Raw genomic sequence first — 24,143 nt, forward strand, 5'->3', positions numbered from 1 at the left:
TGCTGATCGTTTTCCTTCCAACAGAAGCGTTGCAGAAATACTTCAGAGCTCATGGTACTGACATGTCTGTAACGAGGTTGCTATCCCTTTTTATATGCTACCTTTTTATAGTCTCCAGTACTTCAAACCAATGTCATGCCCTATTAAAGAAAATGTTATGTAAATGACACATTCAATTAAGTGTGCAGAATGGCCATTTTCCTGACATCAATTAAAATGTGGCTGAAAGGCCTTTATGCATGGCACTATGCTTATATATTTGAGAACATGACATGTACCCGAGCAATAAATTATTAATGAAATTATAGATTAGCGTTGAGCTAAAACTCAGCCTTTTTTATTGTGATTTTTAACACGTTTTGTATTGTGTGGTACGTCACAGCTAATCAAATCAATGCGCCGGTCTTTGAAGTCGTGCATGACGTGAACCTGATGTCAAGGTCTGGGTGCGTTTTTTTTTTTGTTTCTAGGGCTTTCTTTGTAAACAGAGCTGAAAGCTTGTCTAATCTGATGATAGCCATTTTAAAGAGCGCAGAAAATCATTTGGCTTTGCATCTCTCCTTCCTCCATAGAAAGTGCTTCAGAAAAGTATACCTCTTTCCACCCACTGATGCTCTTGAGGACTTTACAGTGAAAGTCATCCTTTATCAGAAACTTGCAGGAAATATAATGGATTTGAAATTGTCCTCTTTAAATACACATGACCGGTTTCCAATTCAGCTATTGCAGCTCTAAGGAAGGATTTTAATGCTAGGTTTTATTAACAGGATTTTCACCTGCTTATTGTTATTATTTTTTTTCCCCCAGCAACGGCAGCAAGATGAATGGGTCTTTGGAAAACTTGGATCAGCCAGACCCAGACTCCATCAAGATGTTTGTGGGTCAGATCCCTCGCTCCTGGTCAGAAACAGAACTCAAAGAGCTTTTTGAACCTTTTGGAGCTGTGCACCAGATCAACATCCTCCGCGATCGCACCCAGAACCCCCCTCAGAGCAAAGGTAGGATTCCCGCTGTAGTATTATTCCCCACGCCCCTTGAACCTACAGTAACTAGCAAACATCCAGGAGTCCACGTAGATGGAACATAAGGCAGTGGTGTCTTGAATGTGTCTTGTTAAAATGCAGGCATGTGATTTTTCCGTCTAAAGTCGGAATTCCGTCTTTTTTAATCTCGGGGGAAAAAAAAAATTATCTCCCGTTTTTCCGTTTTTTTCCCCGACCCTAAATCAAGATTCGAGACGTAGTTTATATTATGCCGTAGTTGATTGGTCGATATGTTCCTTGTGACCAATCAGGACATCTGTTATGAATGATGACGTTAATAACGTCATCATTCATAATGGTTATTACCGCCATTTTCCATATGTAAACGATGTCGGTTCTCGAGAGAAAGGACGCTTTACGAGTAAAAGAAATTGATAAACATGTCAAAAATAAGTTTCGATGGGACTGGATGGAAAGGGAAATCACTGATACTGTTGGGAAGAAGGAAGTTACGACTTTGTTCGGTGATTTTATTCGGAAAATCGATCGTCCCGGAAAGGTTTTGTGCATGTGTTGTCATGATAATATTGACTATGGATCAAGAGGTTTCAAGGCATTGGAAGTACATGCGAAACGGCAAAAACATATGAAACAACTTGAAGCAAGGAAAACAAACTTTTCACTAGCTGGTACTTTTGGATGTCAACCGAAAGTGACATCGAGAGGAAAGATCCACCCACAACCCACTTCAGTTGCAGACAGGGTTGTTAATAATGAGGTAAGCTAAAAAATATTTGCTTGCGAAATACGCATGTTTGTTTTAAATATTAACCAATTATTGCTTTGCGAAATATAAACGGGTTTTTCTAAAAATAAAAAGCCACGTGAAAATATATTATGAAATTACAGAAATTCAAAGAGTCGCATTATTGATTCCAGTTAACAATTTATTTGAAATAAATTTGCATATAATACTATTTTGTAATATTAAGTTCTTATGTAGTCTCTTGAAACTTTTGTCAGTGGTGTAACAATCTTGAAGGTAAATATTTTCACACTTGTTTCATGCAATATGTCAGTGTTCTCACATTATTATTATTTCCTATTTTCAAATATGAGTAAACAATACTAAACATGTTTAATTATTTTCATAAATTTATATCCTATTTTGGCGAAAAGAATGAAATGTTTACATTTGGTATTTTGTTATATTTATCCAAAAAAGAAGCTACAAAAGCAGAGACCAAAAGGAAAATGCAGGCTGCTCAGAAATTTGCAAGGAAGGCTCATGTTAGGGCTCTCAGAAAGCTAATGTGTGAAGTGAACTGAAGTAATGTGGTAATACTGTAAATAAACTGTAGATAATATCACTGATCAATGTGACACCTGTGGATGTGAAATTAACACAAGATGTAAATATTAGTGACTAAATACTGTTGGAACTGAACCATATACAGTGATTCATTATTATAATTGGGTTATGTATGTTCTATTAATGATGTTTTCATGTCTTTAAACACTAAAATATTTTCTTCAAATGGTGCTGTCTTTGTTAATTTTAGCATGTTAAATTGGTGAAAAACCAGGAGCTTCGGGGGACGTTGCCCCCCTTGTCCCCCCACCAGGGCACTGGACCTGGCTGGGGGCCTTCGTCCCCCAGACCCCCGGAAATGTTTTCAGTCTTTTTCATTGTGGTCAAATCACATGCCTGAAAATGCGACATGAACCCGCTCGTTGCCATCTATCACCCTCGGTCACATTTCTGCACAATTCCCCCCGGGCAATGAACAACATTGCTTGTCTGCTCTTGCAGCACAGCCATGTTGTGCTTCCAGATGACAGCATTCAGCGAGTCTTAAAACCCATTTCCATAAGCCGCATTAGAGAAAGATTTTCCTTTTACTTTTACTTGACTGTGCTGGGCTTTAAGAGCAGCGTTGACTAAAAATCAAGGCTACCTATCGCATCTATGGAGCTTCCTTTGCATGCATGTTTGAGTTCAGGTTGCAATATAGCACCAAAGTACAGTTTGGTATGTTTCAGATGAATAAATCACGCTAGCGTTTCCACTGTAGAGGGTGCGCATCAATAATGTAAATATCCTGACATCATACCAGCTCGATGGCATATAGTTTGCCAATTAACAGGCTTAAACTGAAACAGTTCTCCATTTGCTTTTGTTCTAATATTGTTTAGTATAGCAATGCAAGGCTTTTCTATACTATATATATATTTTATTTCACCAGCGTGTTATTACTAAATTAAAACGTACATTGTTTACTAAGGCTGTGCGGTTATGGCCAAAATAATAATCATGATTATTTTTGTAACTATAATATCATTATTATGATGGGTAAAATCATAGTTTTTCCCACAGGTCAGCAATCTACTTGTGGAAATAGGGTCCCGGAGGAGGAGGGGAGCATGGCGAATAAATGTGACATCATTATTTAGTTTGTAATTAAATAGTCTAACAAAAAGGCTAAATAAACGTAATAAATTTAAAGACAAATCTTTTGTTTTAGTTGATTATTTGTATTAAAATTTCAGCGTTCTCTAATTACATGAATTTAGCTCTATTCATCCATTTTAGATGTTTTTTTTTCTTCTGGTCCATATAAAGACAGCCATGTTCTGTGGGTGGCCCGCGCGTCGTCAACGGAACACCGCCGCTCGACCTAATCATACATTTCAGGGTTTCCCCGAGACTGCCAATACACCTGTGCTTATGGGGGGTGGTCACTAAGATGTCATAGAGTAATTTGCTAATTCTTTTTCTTTTAAAAAGGCTCAAAAAAAGTATATATACATTTAAAAACCAATCTGTTATTTAGTATTGACATATTTTTTAATTGTTTTGCCAAATTTTCAATTGTTGCTGCTTATTGTACAATGTACTTTGAGGTTTTTTCAAGTGTCTAGACACTTAATGAGTTTTTTGTTTTACTTAACTAGCAACAAATCTAGCATCTTTTTCTGGTGTCATTATAAAATGTACTTTACTTTTATACTAAGATTACTTCTGTCCCTCCATGTCCCTGACGAAAGAGGCGAGCTGCGGCGGGGCATGACGGCACACTTGCTTGGCGCTGTTGCTCCAGTTGGACTTTCTCTCTTTCAAAGCTGCCACTGCTCTCTTAATATTTGCAGATGTAGATGACTGTCCGCGGGTATGTCTGGGATGTTATAAAATTACGTCCACATCACAGACATGCTGACAACAGTCCAGAAAGAATGGCTTGCGTTTTGTTTAAATCCGGTTTCGGCAGTAATCAGTCTTTTTTTTTTCGTGGTTGAGTTTTTGGTACATCACTTGTCAATAGTGCGCAAATAATAGGCTATACCTGTATATATCAATTAATTGCAAATAATAAGCTATACCTGTATATATCAATTAATCGCAAATAATAACTATATATATCAATTCATACTGTAACGACTAGCTGGTGTTAATGTTTTATGTTTGTGTGGCTTGGATTTGATGTCAGTTTTTCCCATGTTTGTAAACACACCGTCCGTGCCTGAAAGGTGACTGGCGGAGATTGAGGAAGTGTTGTTGTGCGTCCGGGGAAGCTCGGAGACAAGTGTTTGGACTGGAGGTAACACTTGTTGGAATCGTGCCGTTTGTAATCAGTTGATTGGGAATAAGTTCAAAATAGCTTTTTCTCATAAAATGCAGTATGCTACTACTACAAGCTCAATCCCCATGGCTCGCTATCCCCGCGGAAACCAACACAATGTTTCACCCCCGCAACACACGTCACTTCCTAAACTTGTCCCAGAAGTCCCACACCCCAGTCATTCTTGTTTGGTGTGGGTTCACAGTGTGGCGCATATTTGTAACAGTGTTAAAGTTGTTTATACGGTCACCCTCAGTGTGACCTGTGTGGCTGTTGACCAAGTATGCCTTGCATTCACTTGTGTGTGTGAAAAGCCGTAGATATTATTTGACTGGGCCGGCACGCAAAGACAGTGCCTTTTAAGGTTTATTGGCGCCCTGTACTTCTCCCTACGTCCGTGTACAATCGGTGTTTAAAAAGTCATACATTTTACTTTTTGAAACAGATACCGATCATTTTTAAACCGATATCGATCATTTCCGATATTACATTTTAAAGCATTTATCGGCGGGTAATATCGGCAGTCCGATATTATCGGATATGCCTACTGATCGTAATTAAAATGTATGGAATTATGCAGCACTGTTTACACTAGTCAAAGATCCTTTATAGACAGCTGTGCTGTTTCTAAGAATCAGTTGTATAAACGTTTGTTGCTCCGAGTTTTAAACCGAACTCTCGAATAGCCCTGGTATATCGTGTCACCCTTTTGGTGTCGCAGCAGAAAGTAGCCAAAAAGTTGTCCATTAATGGTCAGTTATTTTTGGTACCCCACTCCTCTTTTGACTTCCATACGCGGTGGTAATGAGATGTTGGAGACAGTGCAGTGGAGTAGAAAACTGCCAGGCTGCAAAATGCGACGAGAAGCATTCTGTCTCCTTTAACTAGCTGCTGGGGGACGAACTCCAACAATTGTCGGTTGGACAATGTCGCTTAGGTTAAAATTTGCCGGACGCTTGACTGGCTCTGTCAGGTCGAAGGCAATTATCCACCCGTGAGTTGTTGTGGTCATGGTCAGACCAGGTTAGTTCTGGACTCTTGTCTCAATTGTGACCAGTGACTTTACAGTCTTTGTGGCGTGTCCTAAATCGCTGGTGTGGTTCAGATGATGCGTCTCTGGGAAAGGAAGGTTCAGGTCAACAAACAAGGTTTGTTTAAAAGATGCGAGTTCTTTTTAGAGACAACATTGTTGAGACTTATCTGCATGCCAGGTGAATAAAATGCAAATCTCCCAGACTTAATTAAAATCAAATGTTTAATACTCCATAAAGCCTGTATTAAGGATAAGACTCTTCAGTCCAGGGAGTGTTGTCTCTACGCGCCAAAGTTAACGTCACGTTTATTAGGTATGCACAAATTGCTTTTCGAGCAGATACCAATACAATACAACTACCTGCGTTCTTCAGATCGATACTGACAACCGATGAATGGAAATAAAAAAAATAGAATTGCTTTAGTTATCGTCAGCCTAGCTACAACGATGTTTTGAAAGACTGAAAACACCTGCTACTAGAAAAGCCACACAAAAAAGGGCACATACACTACAGATAGATCAATAAAGTACTATCTATCTATCCATCTATCTGTAGTGTATGTGCACTTTTTTATGTGGCTTTTCTAGTAGCAGGTGTTTTCAGTCTTTCAAAACATCGTTGTAGCTAGGCTGACGTTTGAGGTGGCTGATAGGTTCGATGTTTGTGGTACATTTGGAGCACATCGGACACGAAATGTCTTCCTTTTGAAGAAGTGAAAAAAAATCTCACACAATCAACACCAGCGCTGTACGTTATGGACAAACATACATCTAGATACAGGTAATTTCATATCGCAATAATGATATATATCACAATTTAGTATTTAAAAAAAATTGTTTAAATATATACAATGGGTTTGTCAAATGTATCTAATTCCAGTGTTTCCCATAAACTGCCAAGATACCTGTGGCGGTGGGGGCGTGGCTATGGGCGTGGTCACCATGACATCATCGAGTAATTTGCATAATTTACTACAATATGATTTTCTCTAAAAAGGCTCAAAAAATGTATACTTACTAATTAATAACAGTTTTGTTTTAAACGTCCATCCATCCATCATCCATCCATCTATTTTACAATATAATTACAACACTTTATGTACATATTTATATACAGATTTGAACAATAAGTTATTCACTGAAATATATTTATTAATTGTGGTTCTTACAAAAAATATATCTTATAAAATATAAAAGCTAAAATGTCTCTTAAAGCTCTGCCCCTTTAATTAGTGCATACTAAATAATTTAACTTTAGCCTACTACTACAACCATATTATTTACCAGCAACATAAAGTGAAACAGAGGCACAGGTGTCCTGCCACAGTCAGTAACAAATAAACAGAAAACAGTAGTGGTCAAATACAAATAAGGCAACAGGAGAAGTATCCTACACTTCTCTTTTGTAAAGTAAATCTGAACAGCCTGTATGGGCATCTACATCAACTTTATGATTTGCCTGAGAAGCTGTACAGGACAAAAAAAAAAATATATATATATTTTTTATTTTTATTTGTGGTGGACGTAATTCTTTCGTGGCGGGCCGCCACAAATAAATGAATGTGTGGGAAACACTGAATTCAATACTAAGTTGATGCCAATGCGCAATAATTACATTGATACCATCTTTTTTTTAGTATCATTTGTTCTAAAGGACTGCAACACTTTTTTTAACAGCAATTTCTGGCGTGAGCACGAAGCAGCCTGTGCTGGTTTAAAAAAAGAGCCAATGTGTCCCATATATATGTTGACCTACAACGGATTTGGTGCTTTTGTTGCCCCCTTTCTCATAAACAAATTACAATAGAACTGTGGCCGTATGCGTTGTAAATTAGGGCTGCAATGGTATGTTGACGATGAAATTTGTCGCCGGCAGTTACATTTGTGGGCAATAAATCGTGAGGTCATCACTCGTGTTTTTCCAGCTGAAGTGGGTCAGCCTAAAATGCCTTAATAAATGATGGGTTTTCGGTAATTAAAAAATTAGACTGTATTATTAACCGTCTGGAATTTTATGGAAAATTAAAAAGTCAAGAGCGGTCACGGCATGTTCTTGCCGCAAATGTTGGTACATTTTTTATGGCTTACGACGATAGACTAGGGCAGTCGCGGCAGTTTCCCCGGTTAAATTCGAGCCCTGTGAATGTATTGCTTTTCCGACTGACCTATGACGTCACACCAAAACGAGGCTTCTCTTGAGTCAACAGCCCAGCTCTTGTTCCTGATGTCCGCTGTAACATTGGCACAGATTACATTTAAAAAAAATTATCTGTCTTTTATGATTGTGCACGACAGGCAAAGTTCCCCCCCCTAAAAAGTGCAGTTTGCTCGAATTTTCCCTCTTTTTGCACTAACTCCTATTCGAGTTTTGTTAGTTTAGCTTCCATGCTTCCCCTCTGTTAGTAGCAGACTGCAACTATATACTAGCCTATATAAATCAACCACTTATAAATACACATTAGTAGGCTAAATGAACCTCTTCAACATATAGACTGAATCGTTGTCGACATCCGTGCTCTCGCCATGAAGGTCTTTCAAGTGACGTAAAAATGCTACCGCAAAGTAGCAGTGTTGCGGCAGTTACCAAATTCAGATATAAGCAATAGAGAACAATATAGATAGTATTTTATTGATTCCTTCAAGAGAGGTCCCTCAGGAAAATAAAAATGCAGTTACCAAATTCAGATATAAACAATAGAGAACAATATAGATAGTATTTTATTGATTCCTTCAAGAGAGGTCCCTCAGGAAAATAAAAATTCCAGCAGCAGTGTACAGATTTGAGATATAATTTAAAAAATAAATAATGGGGGTATATGTTATTGTTTTGCATCCCCTGTCATCCTAGTACCCCCCTGGCCCCCACAAAGGAGTTGTACAGTCTGATGGCGTGTGGGACGAAAGTCTATTAGTCCTGCACTTGGGATGAAGCAGTCTAGCACTGAACAGGCTCCTCTGGCTACTGATAACGGTATGCAGAGGGTGACTGGCATCATCCATGATGCTCACTAGTTTTTCCACAGTCCTCTTCTCTGCCACCGTCACCAGTGAGTCCAGTTTTATTCCGATCGTAGAGCCGGCCCGCCTGATCAGTTTCTCTAGTCTGGAGCTGTCCTTAGATGCACTCCAGCACACTACGATGTAGAACAGAACACTGGCAACCACAGACTGGTAGTACATCCACAAGAGTTTTTTTGCAAATGTTGAAGGAGCACAGCCTCCTCAGGAAGTACAGCCTACTCTGTCCTTTTCCTGTACACAAGTGGTCCGTGTTAACAGTCCAGTCCAGCTTGTTGTCCACCCAAAAATGTCGTACTACAATATATCCACCAATACATTGCACGGCACTAATCGACCACACTGTGTTTGTTTACAGTGAGCTCAGGGAAAGATTACGACCGGTCGAGCAGAAGTGAACACTTAATGCACACCTGGCGGTGCTTGTGGACGCATTTTTAGCGGGCCGTCCAAAATTACGAGCTTTTTCTCCATCCAGAAGAGGGAAAAGGCACAAAAAATACCTATTTGTGTTGCGTCGTTAATGTGATTTATTAGTCTGTAGTCTACAGCCTATACAGACTCCTTAGGGACCTTGTAAATGGCACTAAATACAATCGTGCAGTCCAAGCTGTCGGTGTGTAAAGCACAGTGTTGCACTAGATTTTGGACGTCCTCCCCCTTGTGTTCACTGAGTGGGAGTTCAAAGGCTCCTTATTTTCAGCCTTCCCCCCACGGCCCCCGAGCACTTCCTCCTCCTCTTCCTGGTTCTATGTGGCGTTTCAGCTGCGACGGCCTATTGACATGTTAATGTATTCTAATAGCTAATCTGACCCAATCACGGCGGTCTGTGTGAGGTGGATATCCTGCCGGCGCCATCTCTACATGTCTCCACCGCCCCAGACACCTTTCCCCAAAATCTCACTGCCACTGGGAGGTGGCAGGGGGGCTTATGTTCATTTGCAGAACAGATAAAACAGCCGTCTCTCTTAGGTAATCGGTTTGTGTGATTATTTAGTTAAACCGCATCTGTTTTCAGTCTGTCAAATGCGGGTCAACGACAACAACAAAAAAAATCATCTGAAAGCTCCGTAAGCGACGTTTGTGGGCGAGGAGGGCAGAAAGCGTCTCGACGCGTATTCGGGTTCAGCAGCCCCCCCTCCCCGCGGCACGGGGAGCTCCAGTAACGGCATAATACACACTATGTAGGTCAGAGACGCTGCAGTGCTCCACTTCCCCATCCCAGTGAAACTGACAGGCTGGAACGCCACCGGCGGTCTGCTGGGACGGAAGGATGAGAGGCTTTTTCCCCTCCTCCCAACCCCTCTTGCTCTTTTCTTCCGCCCGCTTCCCCCACCACCTCTTTCTTCCTCCCACCCAAGCTCTCCTGCATTTTTTTTTTCATGCAATTTGCTTGAATGAATGTACGTTTGAGTTTGAATTGACAGGAGCGCTCTGTCTGTATGCATGGACTGTCTTGACCCGTGGGCCTCCTGACAGTCATGGCCACACAGCGGCCTCCAAACCATGTCAAGCCTGGCGTATACTCTCGTAGGGCTGGGCGATATATCGAATATACTCGATACATCGCGGGTTTGTCTCTGTGCGATATAGAAAATGACTATCGTGATATTCGAGTATACGTTCTCACGCAGTTGCTTTTAGCTGCGGGCATTGCACTACAGGTAGGGATGATGTTTGATAAGAAATTATCGAGTTCGAGCCTATTATCGAATCCTCTTATCGAACCGATTCCTTATCGATTCTCTTATCGAATCCACATAGGTTGTTGTATATGGAAAAAACACAATATTTGGTTTAACAAAAGCTCACTTTTATTTTATAAGAATAAAATAAAATAAATAAATATTGACTGTCTCTGTGATCACTATAGGTGTATAAATAATATAGTGTTAAATCAAATCAGTCCCTTGTGCACGAAACTGAAAATAATGCAGCTCTCCAAAAAGTGCACTTCTGCTGCTATTGGAACATACTAACTACACACACAGGCAGACAGCTAACAAACAATCCAAGACGTCTAATAAAGTTCCAAAGCAGATTAATCCATTTAGGCTCTTTATTGTTGTTGATCTTACTTTGTCTTTTCCTATCTTTACTTTTGTCTTGCACTGGACTGTTTTTTTTTTTTTTTTATAAACTGAAATACACACAATGACAAATGTATAAGCTATGTGATTCAATTAACATACTCAAATTGAATACACAATATATAAAAAATATTAGCTTCACACAAATATACAGTACTATCATCAAACAAATACTTCTGATTGTTGAAACTATTTTGATGGTGGAAATACTCGACTGGCAGCCATTTTAAGTCTTCAAATCATCCATTGAAACTACACAAAAATCATTTTTTAATAAACATCTTAGTTTTAAATTTAACCACTTTCCACCTTAATATTGAGTTACATAAACAAGTTAAACAGTTTACTTACAGACTTATCTTTTCCAAGGCTTATAATAACTAACGCAACTTGTCTACTTCACAATTGTCTCATGAACTGAACTGACTCGCCAACCCGGAAGTGGCCAGACTAATGACGCATAGTATTTTCATATCACCACAAGGTGTCAGTAAGAGTCTACAATCAAATGGGCATAACATTGCCCATTTGGGATACGTTCCCAGGCATTCGAATAAAGAACCAACTCTTTTTCTTTACTATAGTGGTCTCGATAACGGGTACTGGTTCTCAAAAAGGAATTAGAGTCCGAGGACTCGATTCTTTTCTTATCGAACAACCGGGAAAACCGGTTTCGAGCATCATCCCTAACTACAGGCTTTTATCACTCTTTATTGTTTCTCCTTCTCACAGAGACATAAAACAAGCGCACATTCTTACATGCGTATACGCCCTCACGGAGCAGAGAGGTAGCATCATGGGTAACGTGGCGCGAGTGGTAATACGAGAGAAAGAAGGTGCGAATCTGGTAACAAATGAAGGAAGAATTAATTCCCAAGAAAAACAGCAGGGGGTCCATCGTCTGGCGGTGGTTTGGCTTCAAGCGGGAAGATGTCGAACAGACAACCGTAATTTGTCAAGTGTGGGGCAAAAGCGTTGCTACAAAAAGTAGCATTACTGCTAATGTGTAGCATCATTTGAAAAGTCACCTGCGAGAGAATGAAGAGTGTGTGAAACTCTGCATGTCAACATCTCCGTTCGGTGCCACACCAACAAAATGCCGAGGCAACCATTTCCAGATCAACACCGCATGAAAGAAATAGTCAACAACAGAAGGAGATAACGTCCGCAGGAACCTACCACATAGCAAAGGACATAACACTATTTGATTTCCTACTATGCAGCTAATTTTTATTTGACAGTTATTGAAATATCTTGTGACATCATGCACAAAAGTGCACTTTATTTGTTTTTAACTATTGTAGTGGCGTTCTGTACAAAAAGTGCACTTTAATTTAGTGTTTTGATATGTCATCTTAGTGACATCATGCACAAAAGTGCACTTTCTGTTTTGGAAATGACACGAATGTTTGTGCCACTGCTTAACTGTTTAATAAATACACTTTTAGTTGTGATTTCCCTCTCTGCATGAAAGTTTAAAATGAGCATATATTAATGCGGTATGAAGAAGAATGTTTTAATGTAGACACATAGAATCATCATACTGCTGTGATTATATGCATCAAGTGTTCATTCAAGGCTATGGCAAAATATCGAGATATATATCGTGTAATGCGATATGGCCTAAAAATATCGAGATATTTAAAAAAAGCCATATCGCCCAGCCCTACTTGCAGGGTTTATTCAAAATGTTGGAGGGTTTTGAAGTTGTTGTAGAAACTTTGAAGCCTACAACGGTGACTCATTAGCCGCATCTTTCAAGTGTTTTTTTTATCTCTAAAATCCTAAAAAAAAAGACGTGTTCTTGTCTCATAATGATTGTGAACGATAAGCAAAGTTCCCAAAAAAAATGCAGTTCCCCTTTAAAGACGCCATAAGTCCAGACGGTTAATAAATAGTTGTTCATACTTACAATATTTCTCTGTTTGACTAATTTCAGTTGATCAAGGTTTTTTTTAACATTCCACACAAAACAATACAACTATCGGTATCGGTCAATACACAAGCTCAATTATCGGTATCGTAACAGAAGTGGAAAAAGCGACATCTAGTTCAGATTTTAAAGATGATGTACACATGATGGCACTTACATTTTTTCATATAACGTAGCTAGTATTGATGAATTTTTTTTTTAATGTGGACAGTTTTTTTTGTTTTTTTTAAACACCAATGGGTAAAAATGTCCGTCTTCGGCATCAGCATATCCCGTCGTATTTTCCAAACATTGGACATTCCTTTATTTAGCTTATTTTGTTGTTTCAGTGTGCTGCCTCTTCACCTCTCCTTTGTCCCCCTTTTTGTTCTCTCTCGATCCACAGGATGCTGTTTTGTAACTTTTTATACAAGAAAAGCTGCCCTGGATGCCCAGAATGCCCTACACAACATAAAGACCTTAAGTGGGGTAAGTAAGTGCACATTATATACCGTAATTTCCGGACTATAAGCCGCACCTGACTATAAGCCGCACCAGCTAAATTTAGGGGAAAATACAGATTGCCCCATATATAAGCCGCACCCGACTATAAGCCGCAGGGTTTTGATGTGTAATTACCGTAGTATATAGGGGTTCCTGCTACCACGGAGGGGATTGTCGGGACAGAGATGACTGTTTGGGAACGCAAAGCGTCCCATTTATAAACAATAAATCTTTCAATCATTCAATCAAACTTTCACATCTTTGACATGGCGAACAGCATTCGTGCAGAGTACAAATAATACAACGGTGCAAAGTAATACAAAGTGCTCGCCTGTACGTTATCAAAATAACCAGCCTACCGGTATATGAAAAGTCAGTCTTTAATCATTGTGTCATCGTCTTCCTCCTGCGTACTAAAACCACCGAAATCCTCTTCGTCGGTGTCGGAGAAGAACAGGCCGTAAATAAGCCGCACCCTTGTATAAGCCGCAGGGACCAGAACGAGGGGAAAATGTAGCGGCTTATAGTCCGGAAATTACGGTACTAGTGTTGTCCCGATACCAATATTTTGGTACCAGTACCAAAATGATTTTCATACTTTTCTAAATAAAGGGGACCACAAAAAATGGCATTAGTGGCTTTATTTTGACCAAAAATCTAGTGAACATACAAGACAGCTTGTCTTTTATTAGTAAGTAAGCAACAAAGGCTCCTAATTTAGTCTGCTGACATATGCAGTAACATATTGTGTCATTTATCTACCTATTATTTTGTCAACATTATTAAGGACAAGTGGTAGAAAATGAATTATTAATTTACTGTTAACATCTGCTTACTTTCTCTTTCAACATGTTCTATCTACACTTCTGTTAAAATGTAATAATCATCATACTTTACATTAGTTTTGGATGATACCTCAAATTTGGGTATCAGTCCGATACCAATGAGTTACAGGATCATACATTGGTCATATTCAAAGTCCTCATGTGTCCAGGGACATATTTCCTGAGTTTTATCAACATAATATACATAAAAAACAAAAGACGATGTTGTGATCGACTTTATCATAGTAGTATCGACTAGAAACGCTCCTGTACTTGGTATCATTACAGAGGATGTTAGGTGTAGATCCACCAATGGCGTTTGTTTACATTTTGACGCCGGTGAGCTACGGTGTGTAGTGAAGCATGTTTAGCTATTCCTCGTCCTGCAGGGATGATACTTGTAAGAAACTTACTTTATTAGTCGCCATGGAGGCGAGGATTAGTGATTTAGAAGTAGATAAAACACTGCCAACTGCGGCCGGACTTTAGCCGCTAGCTAGCTAGCCATGTCTTAAAGCACCTCTTCCCGAGGGCGTTTCAGTGTTATAACTTCACCTTTATCCTTAGTTTTTAAGCCAAAATGCGTCCGTTCTCCCTTTTCTGTCTACACACTGCTCTGCTTGTAAGTAGTCTGTGATTGTGCGCTGCCGAACGTGCTTGTCTGCTCGTAAACCAGCAATGACACGACAGGGGGGCAGTACTTTTTAGAGGCGGTATAGTACCGAATATGATTCATTAGTATTGCGGTAATACTGGTATACGGTACAACCCTATTATATATACTTATACACACACACACACGATAGATGGCTTTTATAGCCCCGTCAGCCACCTGCATGTACTCCTCAAAATGAGGTCCTGGGCCGGCTAAAAACTCTTGACCAGAAAAGGGGGGATAAACAAATGGCGCCAAACCCCAGCCTACCAAATTGTTCAGGTATGGGCTGAAATTGGCTTGACCAAGGGGGAAATGTTTGTTCAGGCACAGTGAGCACTCGTTCACCTCCCAAGTGAAACCAATTATTCATGTGTGTCCTCCTGAATCATTGATGGACGTTTTTTTATCCCCCCTCCTTTTTCGTCTCCAGCTGTAATGTCTGCCGTACCCGAAATCCTTTATCAAGACAGATAGATTACAGCCGGGTCATATGCTACAAATATCCCAAGTTTTTCTAATGGACTCCCCCGCCAGTTGACTTGATCTATAGCAAACAACAGCGCTCGTCAATTAAATCGATATCTTAGTCCACTGGAAAAAAAGGCGCTGCCATTGAGGACCGCGTGTAAATATTGAAGGTGGCTGATAAATGAGCTGGCTCTCCGCACCGGGAGGCCGTGATCAGTCAGGCGGACATTTCAAATAAAGTGTGGCGTAACAGCATCCCTGGCACTGGCCGCAGGTGACTGAGTTTGGATGGCGTGACCGCATGGAGGAAAAAGGGAAAAAAAAAAAAACAGGCTTATAATCCCGGTCCAGGTTTTTCTCCATCCTTGTTCAGTGATGCTAGCCAGTAGCCATACCGAGCGGGCCATCTGTCTGCTTCTCTTTAGCACTTGTCAAAAACAAACCCACCACCTTTTCACGAGCGCTACAAGCTGCTCGTGCCTCTCGTGGGTGTTATTTATTCTTTGGTGCCACATGGCAGGTAAGATTTGGCTGAAAGAATATTGACTGGGAGGAAGTTATGAAAAGATGAACATAAAACCGACACGCACACACAAAAAAAAAAGATCAATTAAAGCGTTGGAAAAGAAATGGCAGCTCCTCGAGTGCTTGTTCCGCAAGCCAACTGCCCACTCGCTTTTATGAAGAGTGAAATGTTCCAAGACTATAGATGTTTTTGTACAGTTCAAACTCGGCACTGCCTGGACCATTTTTTTTTTATGGACTGCATGACTTGGTAAAGCGTCCGTGCCAGCAACTTGAGGGTTCCTGGTTCGAACCCCAGCTTGCGTCTGATGGGTAGTGGTTAGGGTCTTGCATGGCAGCTCCCGCCATCAGTGTGTGAAATGTGTGTATCATGGAGTTAGGCCCTGTTTACACTAAGCCAGATAAGGTTATCCAGGGTAAATCCCACCTAACCTTATCCGTGTTCACTAGGGGTGTAACGGTACGTGTATTTGTATTGAACCGTTTCGGTACGGGGGTTCGGTTCGGAGGTGTACCGAACGAGTTTCCACAAGGACATATTAAGTAGCGTAACGCACGTTGTGTAAACAATGCACACCGAGGCGCAACACACGGCATGATAGCAGCTAACGGGCTAGGATAGACTGACCATTCGTCCTCTTTTCACCGGACATGTCCTCTTTTGCAGATCTGTCAGTGCGGAGTTTCTTAAATGCCTCAAATGTCCGGCATTTTGAGTTAGGGTTGCATGTATTTTCAATGTACGTTCAGGGTTAAGAAGGGGTTAAAAACAAAACAAATTGTGCGCACAGCAGCATTGGTGAGGGAGGGACAGGGAGAGAGAGAGTTATGATAAACGCGCATGCGTCGCCAGGCTCTGCTTTTTATCCATAGATTTATCAGATTAAATTTTTTATTATCTATAGCAGGGGTGTCAAAAGTGTGCCCCAGAGGCCATTTTTGGCCCACAGCTAATGTTTTAAAGGCCCACAGCACATTCTAAAAATACTATTAAAATAAACAAAAACATAACAAAAGGGAAATAAAAAAGGTTAAATGTAATTTAGAAAAAGTTGCAACGTTGACAAATAAAACAAAGCTGTTTTTTTTCTTTCAAACTGTCATTGCTCAAAACCTAATATTGAATCAAAATCAATATTATGAATTATTGACCTATCCAGGGTTCCGATTACTTCGCATCAAATATTCCACTAAAAAAAATATTTTTGGTGGAATATTTTGCAAATTTTTTATAGGTAAATTAACCAAAAAATTTTATATTTTGTTGTTTTCTTACTGTACCGAAAATGAACCGAACCGTGACCTCTAAACCGAGGTACGTACCGAACCAAAAATTTTGTGTACCGTTTAGGGCTGCAACAACTAATCGATTTTAAAAATAGTTGGCGATTAATTTAGTCATCGATTCGTTGGATCTATGCTATGCACATGCCCTGAGGCTACGTTTTTATTATTATTATTATTATTTTAACCTTTTATTTATAAACTGCAACATTTACAAACAGCTGAGAAACAATAATCAAAATAATAGTGGTGTAACGGTACGTGTATTTGAATCGAACCGTTTCGGTACGGGGGTTTCGGTTCGGTGCGGAAGTGTACCACATGGACATATTAAGTAGCGTACTGCACGTTGTGTAAACAATACTCAAAATGCCGGACATTTGAGGGATTTAAGAAACCCCGACCTGACAGCTCCGCAAAAGAGGACATGTCCGGTGAAAAGAGGACGTATGGTCAGTCTATCGTAGCCCGTTAGCTGCTAGCATGCTAGCAGCGATCGGTTTAGGTCCTGACCATACGTCGTCTTTTCACCGGACAAGTCCTCTTTTCAGAACCAACCAACGTAACGTGTGGAGTCCCCCAAGGTTCAATCTTGGGGCCGACATTATTTAACATCTACATGCTCCCACTAGGACAAATCATGCAAAATAATAACATTGACCATCATTGCTATGCCGATTTTTATTGTCTGCATTTTAATTTTGCTTTTATTTTCTTTCCTTTCACTTTGTTGTCTGTGAAGCACTTTGAGTCTGCCTTGAGTATGAAAAGTGCTATACAAATAAAGTTGCCTTGCCTTTTTATTGCGCTTTAGAGTTTTGACGAATAAAAAAAGTGTTTCTTGCCTTCCTGTCGGTCATTTTTTCTTAATAATGAGCTTGCAGCAGCCAGCGTCATCTCACAAGACCCTCGGGTGCCGTAAATGTCAATCAAGTGGTGAAGATTATCGCTCATTTTTAGGTCCATTTTTTTAATGCCTGGCTGGCGATCGACTGACACGCCTTCCGCCATCGACCGATAGCTCGCGATCGACGTAATGGGCACCCCTAGTGCATACACAGTCTTTCCTCTTTCGCTTTCTGTAGTCAATTAAAAAAATGTATCGGAAAAGCTGGTCATCGGATTTGTTGTATATACTCAGAGTTTATCGAAGTGTTTAATGTTGATGAAGTTCTGTTAAATAAAATGGACCGCCCAATACCCTGGCCACCTCGTTCACCAAATATCACTTCCCTGGACTTTTTTTAATGGGGTTACATTAAATATATCATGCATCTAACAAAGATTGATCGAAAGATAGATACTTTAATAATCCCTGAGGAAATTCTCAAAGGCATCACCCTGAAGCGAAAGAACTGATGCCTTCATTGATAAAGCAATGCTAAAGCGAATGTTGCAAGAAATTGAGTACTGCCTTCATATGCTTTGTGCATTGAATGGTGCCCACTTTGAGTGTAATCAATGAGGCAAAATACCTACTCATTTCTACAGATTTGAATGTTAATTTGCTTTTGTATTAAACTGGTGAAATTGTAAAGAGACTCTATAGACAGCTTGTAGATCACAGGTGTCAAACACAAGGCCCGAGGGCCAGATCTGGTGAAAGCTTGAAAATAAAGCTTTTCTTCTTTCTTACTGAACATATTCATTCTTTCAATTTCGACAGAAAAAGTGTGTACACTTGCATGTATTTGAAGATGGATTATTATCTGACCATGCAACAGATATATTAACATACTTTATATTCATAAACATTTTTTTATAATCAAATGTGTAGGAAATTGGGTAATATTATTTGGCTAATGTGATGATTATATAATAGCATGATACATAAACATTTGTATATATTATCTGCTACTAGCCCCTTTTGAGGGTAGCAATAACTTAGAGACTTAGACTTCCTTTTATTGTCATTCAAATTTGAACTTTACAGTACAGATAAGAACAACATTTTGTTGCATTAGTTCGTGGTAGTGCAGGATAAAAGAGCAATAAGGTGCAGATATAAATAGATTACTGTACAGATAAATATATTGCACTTTTGCACATGCATCCATGTTAATGGGTGTATGTTATATTGTCTTTATATTCCAGCCAGTTAATCCATTTTTGGGGGGAATTAAGGGGATTATTTTAATGCGTTCAAGAGTCTTGCGGCCTGAGGGAAGCATCTGTTACAGAACCTGAAGGTTAGAGTCCAGCAGTGAAATCAGTCCTTGGTGGGGGTGGGAGGAGTCTCTGCAGATTTTCTGAGCCCTGGTCAGGCAGCGGCTTTTTGCGATCTCCTGGATAGGAGGAAGAGGAGTCCTGATGATCTTTTCCGCCGTCCTCGCCACTCTCTGCAGAGACTTCCAGTCTGAGGCACTGCAATGTGGTCCTCAATAAAAACGAGCTTGCACACACGTAGTGCAGGGTACAAGAACTTTGACACAAACCTGTGACTGATCACTCTCTTTAATGAAGGTCCAGCCAGATTTTAGGGTCAGAATATCGTTCATTTTCATTACATCACTTTCCTTTTGCAGTTTGAATTGTTACCCAGTTTTTAGGCAATACAAGTTCCTTATTATAGCATTGATAGTTAAATTTGTGGTCTACATATTAAGTAATAGTGGCGCTTTGGTCAAAATTTTGCAGAGATTTTGTCGTGCAGACCATCTTCAAGCCGTTTTCTGGCTCCTTCTCGTCAAAATGCGCCGTTTTGTGGGCAGTCCTATTTGGTGTACATGCAGAAGCCCCCTTCAACTGTGTCTCCACCTTGTCAGCCATGTTGTAGTTTTTATCTAGTCTACTGACAGATATCAGTTACAACTATACACTACTTTATAGAAATGGAAACGGTGTTACATTTTAACAGGCATGTGCATGCACAAGCCAGTTGGTCCCACCCACAACAAGAGGATAGAAAAAAAATAAGGAACTTATTGACTTCATAAATAAAAATGGCAAACTCGCGCGAAGCTTTTCAGGTAAACCTCGACTAGGGTTATACGATATACCGGTATTAGTATAGTACCGCGATACTAATGAATCATATTCGTTACTATACCGCCTCTAAAAAGTACCGGTCTCCCAGCCCTTCTGTCATCGTCACGTCGTGTCATTGTTGGTTTTACAAGCAGAGGAGCATGTTCGACAGCGCGCACACACACACGGAGTACTTACAAGCAGACACAGTGTGTAGACAGAAAAGGGAGAACGGACGCATTTTGGCTTAAAAAGTAACGATAAAGGTGAAGTTAACACTGAAACGCTCTCAGGAAGAGGTGCTTTAAGACATGGCTTGCTAGCTGGCAGCTAAAATCCAGCTGCAGTCAGCAGTGTTGTAGCTACTTCTAAATCACTAATCCTCGCCTCCATGGCAACAAATAAAGTAAGTTTCTTACAAGTATCATCCCTGCAGGACGAGGAATAGCTAAACATGCTTCACTACACACCGCATCTCATCGGTGTCTCAATGTAAACAAACGCCATTGGTGGATCTACACCTAACATCAACTGTAATGATACCAAGTACAGGAGCGTATCTAGTCAACACTACTATGATTACATCGATATTTTTTAGCATCACAAAATCTTATTTCGTTTTTTTTAAATTCATATGTTTATAAACTCAGGAAATATGTCCCTGGACACATGAGTACTTTGAATATGACCAATGTATGATCCTGTAATGACTTGGTATCGTATTGTTACCTAAATGTGTGGTATCATTCAACAATCATGTAAAGCATACGAACAACAGAAGAATAAGTGATTATTACATTTTAACAGGAGTGTAGATAGAACATGTTAAAAGAGAAAGTAAGCAGATATTAACAGTAAATGAACAAGTAGATTAATAATTCATTTCCTACCGCTTGTCCTAAATAATTTTGACAAAATAATAGAATGGAAAATGACACAATATGTTACTGCATACGTCAGCAGAATATTTAGGAGCCTTTGTTTACTTACTACTAAAAGACAGGTTGTCTTGTATGTTCACTATTTTATTTAAGGACAAACTTGCATTATGAAACATGTTTAATGTACCGTAAGATTTGTTGTTAAAATAAAGACAATAATGCAATTTTTCGTGGTCCCCTTTATTTAGAAAAGTATCAAAATACATTTTGGTACCGGTACCAAAATATTGGTATCGGGACAACACTAACCTCTACGATATATTAGAATATCTGCTGATGTAACTAAGGCATATGTCACTATTTTTTCAAATTCCAAATTGTAGCAAGTTTGGAAGGTTTTAATCAATAACTCTGCCATGCCTCCATGGTTGAATTTCAAATCTTCTGAAGTTACGGCAATCCCAAATACACAAACTGGTGCCAGCAGGTACGAAAACACTCCCTAGACGAAGGAGTTTTCACGCTTTGGCTCCTCCTTGGCATTATCGCTAGCCATGACTACCACTTCACTGTGTTTATGGCATGGACACATTACTATGTGGAGTGATAATGAGGCAGTTGCACTTCCTGTCTCTCACTAAATGTGTTACGCCTCTGTACTGTATCGAGAAATCTGGTTCTGAATACATTTTCCATCACACTCTTGCCTACCTACGGCCAGAGAATAATGGGGAATTTCCATTACACGCCCTACATAGCCCTCACAAAATCTTGCTGTATGTCTCCAGCCACGTGAAGTTGAATTGTTAGTCAAGACGAACATGGCAGAATCAATAACCGCGCCGCAGAGAGAAATTAGATGAGATAGCAGAGAACTTGATCCTCTGCTATTAACCGAATCACTCCTAAATGTGGCGGCGGGGGATCGAGGCAGGCGATAAAGGGAGGGTGTCGGCACAGGGAGGCAGGCAGCAAGAGAGCACAGAGAGACGCTCGGAGGAGTGTGAAGAGCGAGATGTGCGATAACGAGCACGAGCGCCTACGCGGTTCACAGATGACTGTGGCCGCTTTCACTCGGACCAATTAAATAAAATGTCCCCCTTTTTCCTCCTGCAGATGCATCATCCTATCCAGATGAAACCCGCTGACAGTGAGAAAACAAGTGGTAAGTGTGTTTTTGGAATGCAATTAAAAAATATATATATATATATATATATATATACAGTATGTAAATAAATAAATAAAAAATTGCAGCGGTACCGAGTTCAGGTAATGGCAGTGCTAGATCATTTCCATACACAATCGAGGGTTAGGAGGATTAAAGGCTTTAAAAGGCGCCGAGGGAGAATGTAGCGCAGGTACAGGTTCTGGTAAAAGGGGGGGGAGGCACAAAAATGGATGATACAACATTCTCAGCCTGGAGAAGGAGACGCGGAGGAAAACAAAGCTGCAAGTTGTACAGATTTGTTCTGGCGCTGAGTAGTTGGAGGCAGAGAATGTGGCAGCGTGACAAGGTGGCGGCGGTGTGAACAAGAGAAGAAGGGGGGAAAAAAAAAGAGGTGTGACATTTTCTTCTTCTTCTCTCCATCACGCCATATTTTTTTTCCTCTGCAGCGGTAGAAGACAGAAAACTCTTCATCGGGATGGTTTCAAAGAAATACGGCGAGAACGAGGTCAGGATGATGTTCTCGTCTTTCGGGCAGATCGAGGAGTGCCGAATCCTGCGGGGACCGGACGGTCAAAGCAGAGGTAAGTGTCCTCTCCTCCGGCCTCCCTGGTCACCGACGAAGCCCTTATACAGTATATACATAAGCCCCTCCCCTTTTTTTGGTCATCTCAGCCCACCCCCACTCAAATTGCTTTTCCACCCACTTTGGTGTTACTGTGACACTCGGCCCCCATGCAGCACACTGAAGGGCGGCCGCTGTGCCGCTCGCTGCCCGGGACAATGGGCCCCCGTCGCCTTGGCAACTGCCGGCTGCCTGCGTTCGCCGGGCTCAGCTGGCAGGCGCCTCGGCTCCTCTTGTACCGCCTCCATCGCACACTTGAAGGCTGGAATTAGCCTGTTGTCGCGTCACGACAAGGCTCTCTGCCGCATTAAAAATCTCATCAGAGAGCCGGGGGCTGGTGCGTTGATAAAGCAAGACGCAAATCTCACGTTTTTATAAGCGATTTAAACCGGGCCCCTAATACCTTCCTGTAGTTTTTTTATTTGTATTTTTGCAGCTCTTACCACAGTCATTAATGGGTGTGTATCTGTGTGCATTATGTGTATTTATATTACGTGTTTTCACCATGACCACACAGTCCAGCCTCTCTGGGTGGTAGTTTGAATCTGTCAAGTCACTGTGCTCATGTGACCCGTGTTACTGTTCTGTTGTCCTTTCTCTATGTGCTAACCAGTCAGGGTGGGTTTGTGTGCATTCTCTGTGACTGTAATGTGTTTTTTGGGGGGTTCATAACGAGTTGTCCAAACCTTTTTTTGTCTTGTTTTTGTTTCTTCTTGTCCCTCCCTCCCCCCTCCCTCCCCTATTGTTCCCCTCCTCCTCCTACAGGCTGTGCGTTTGTCACATTTGCTACCAGGTCAATGGCACAGAATGCAATCAAAACCATGCATCACTCTCAGACTATGGAGGTACTGTATCCCTCAGCACCTATTTCTCCACCCTACCTCCCCCCCACCCCCAACCCCCTCACATACTCTCTGCTGCGCCCGTGTGTTTGAAAGACGAACGAGTCCAAGCAGATGCATCCTTCATCAGAGTGCAGGCAAATCGAGCGAGTTAGTAGAGGATGTCGTCATATCCAAAAATAGGCTACAACATGGCCTTGTACATTAAAAGCTAAAAGAGAAGCTATTGATATCCGCTCGCCTAGTTGAAGTCGGTACCATTGCGAGTTCAAAGCGGCTACGGCCTCCATTTCCTTGTCCTCGCGTTGCCAAAAGAGCCTCGGAAGTGGGGCGGCAATAATTTGACAAGGAGTAAATCGGACGCCTCCCCAGTGAAGCATCGGAGCGAGTTCAATCAGTCGACGTTAAAATTAGTCTTCCCCCCCCACCCCCCCTCCCCGTAATATCGTGGCCTCCTCAGCTGCGGCGGAAGGTGCCACTGGTGCAGAAGACATTCTCCCTGTCCGGCGTGGTCCCTGTCTGCCTCTCTCAACTCAAAATACTTTGCACCGCATGCCGTTTGTCCCTCATGCGTCTGTCCGAGCAGTATGTGCCTGTTTGTGAGACTTGTATTGTAATGCGCTCTCCCTGTTGTCGTCTGCTGACATATATGCCTGTTGGTTTTTTTGTTCCTTTTTTGTTTTGTTTTTTGTAATTGCTGTCGTCTTCCATTTGTCGTATGTGTAGTCCATTCAGATCCTAAAA

The 24,143-nt window shown here is 40.8% G+C and overlaps 1 protein-coding gene across 4 annotated transcripts in view; it reads left to right on the forward strand.

Annotated features, from left to right (window-relative positions):
- Nucleotides 1–24,143, forward strand: part of LOC133647009 (CUGBP Elav-like family member 2) — a 72,729-nt gene that overhangs the window by 26,560 nt on the left and 22,026 nt on the right. For all 4 annotated transcript variants that reach the window (XR_009825411.1, XM_062043041.1, XM_062043042.1 and 1 more), the window contains exons 2-6: nucleotides 808–998; nucleotides 13,063–13,145; nucleotides 21,884–21,932; nucleotides 22,382–22,516; nucleotides 23,323–23,402. Coding sequence is in view for 3 of the 4 variants with exons in the window: in XM_062043041.1 (XP_061899025.1) it covers nucleotides 808–998; nucleotides 13,063–13,145; nucleotides 21,884–21,932; nucleotides 22,382–22,516; nucleotides 23,323–23,402 (538 nt within the window). In the remaining variant the exon portion in view is untranslated. The remainder of the gene's footprint in view (nucleotides 1–807; nucleotides 999–13,062; nucleotides 13,146–21,883; nucleotides 21,933–22,381; nucleotides 22,517–23,322; nucleotides 23,403–24,143) is intronic.

This window comes from Entelurus aequoreus, linkage group LG03, assembly GCF_033978785.1.
Source record: "Entelurus aequoreus isolate RoL-2023_Sb linkage group LG03, RoL_Eaeq_v1.1, whole genome shotgun sequence".
Classification (NCBI taxonomy): domain Eukaryota; kingdom Metazoa; phylum Chordata; class Actinopteri; order Syngnathiformes; family Syngnathidae; genus Entelurus; species Entelurus aequoreus.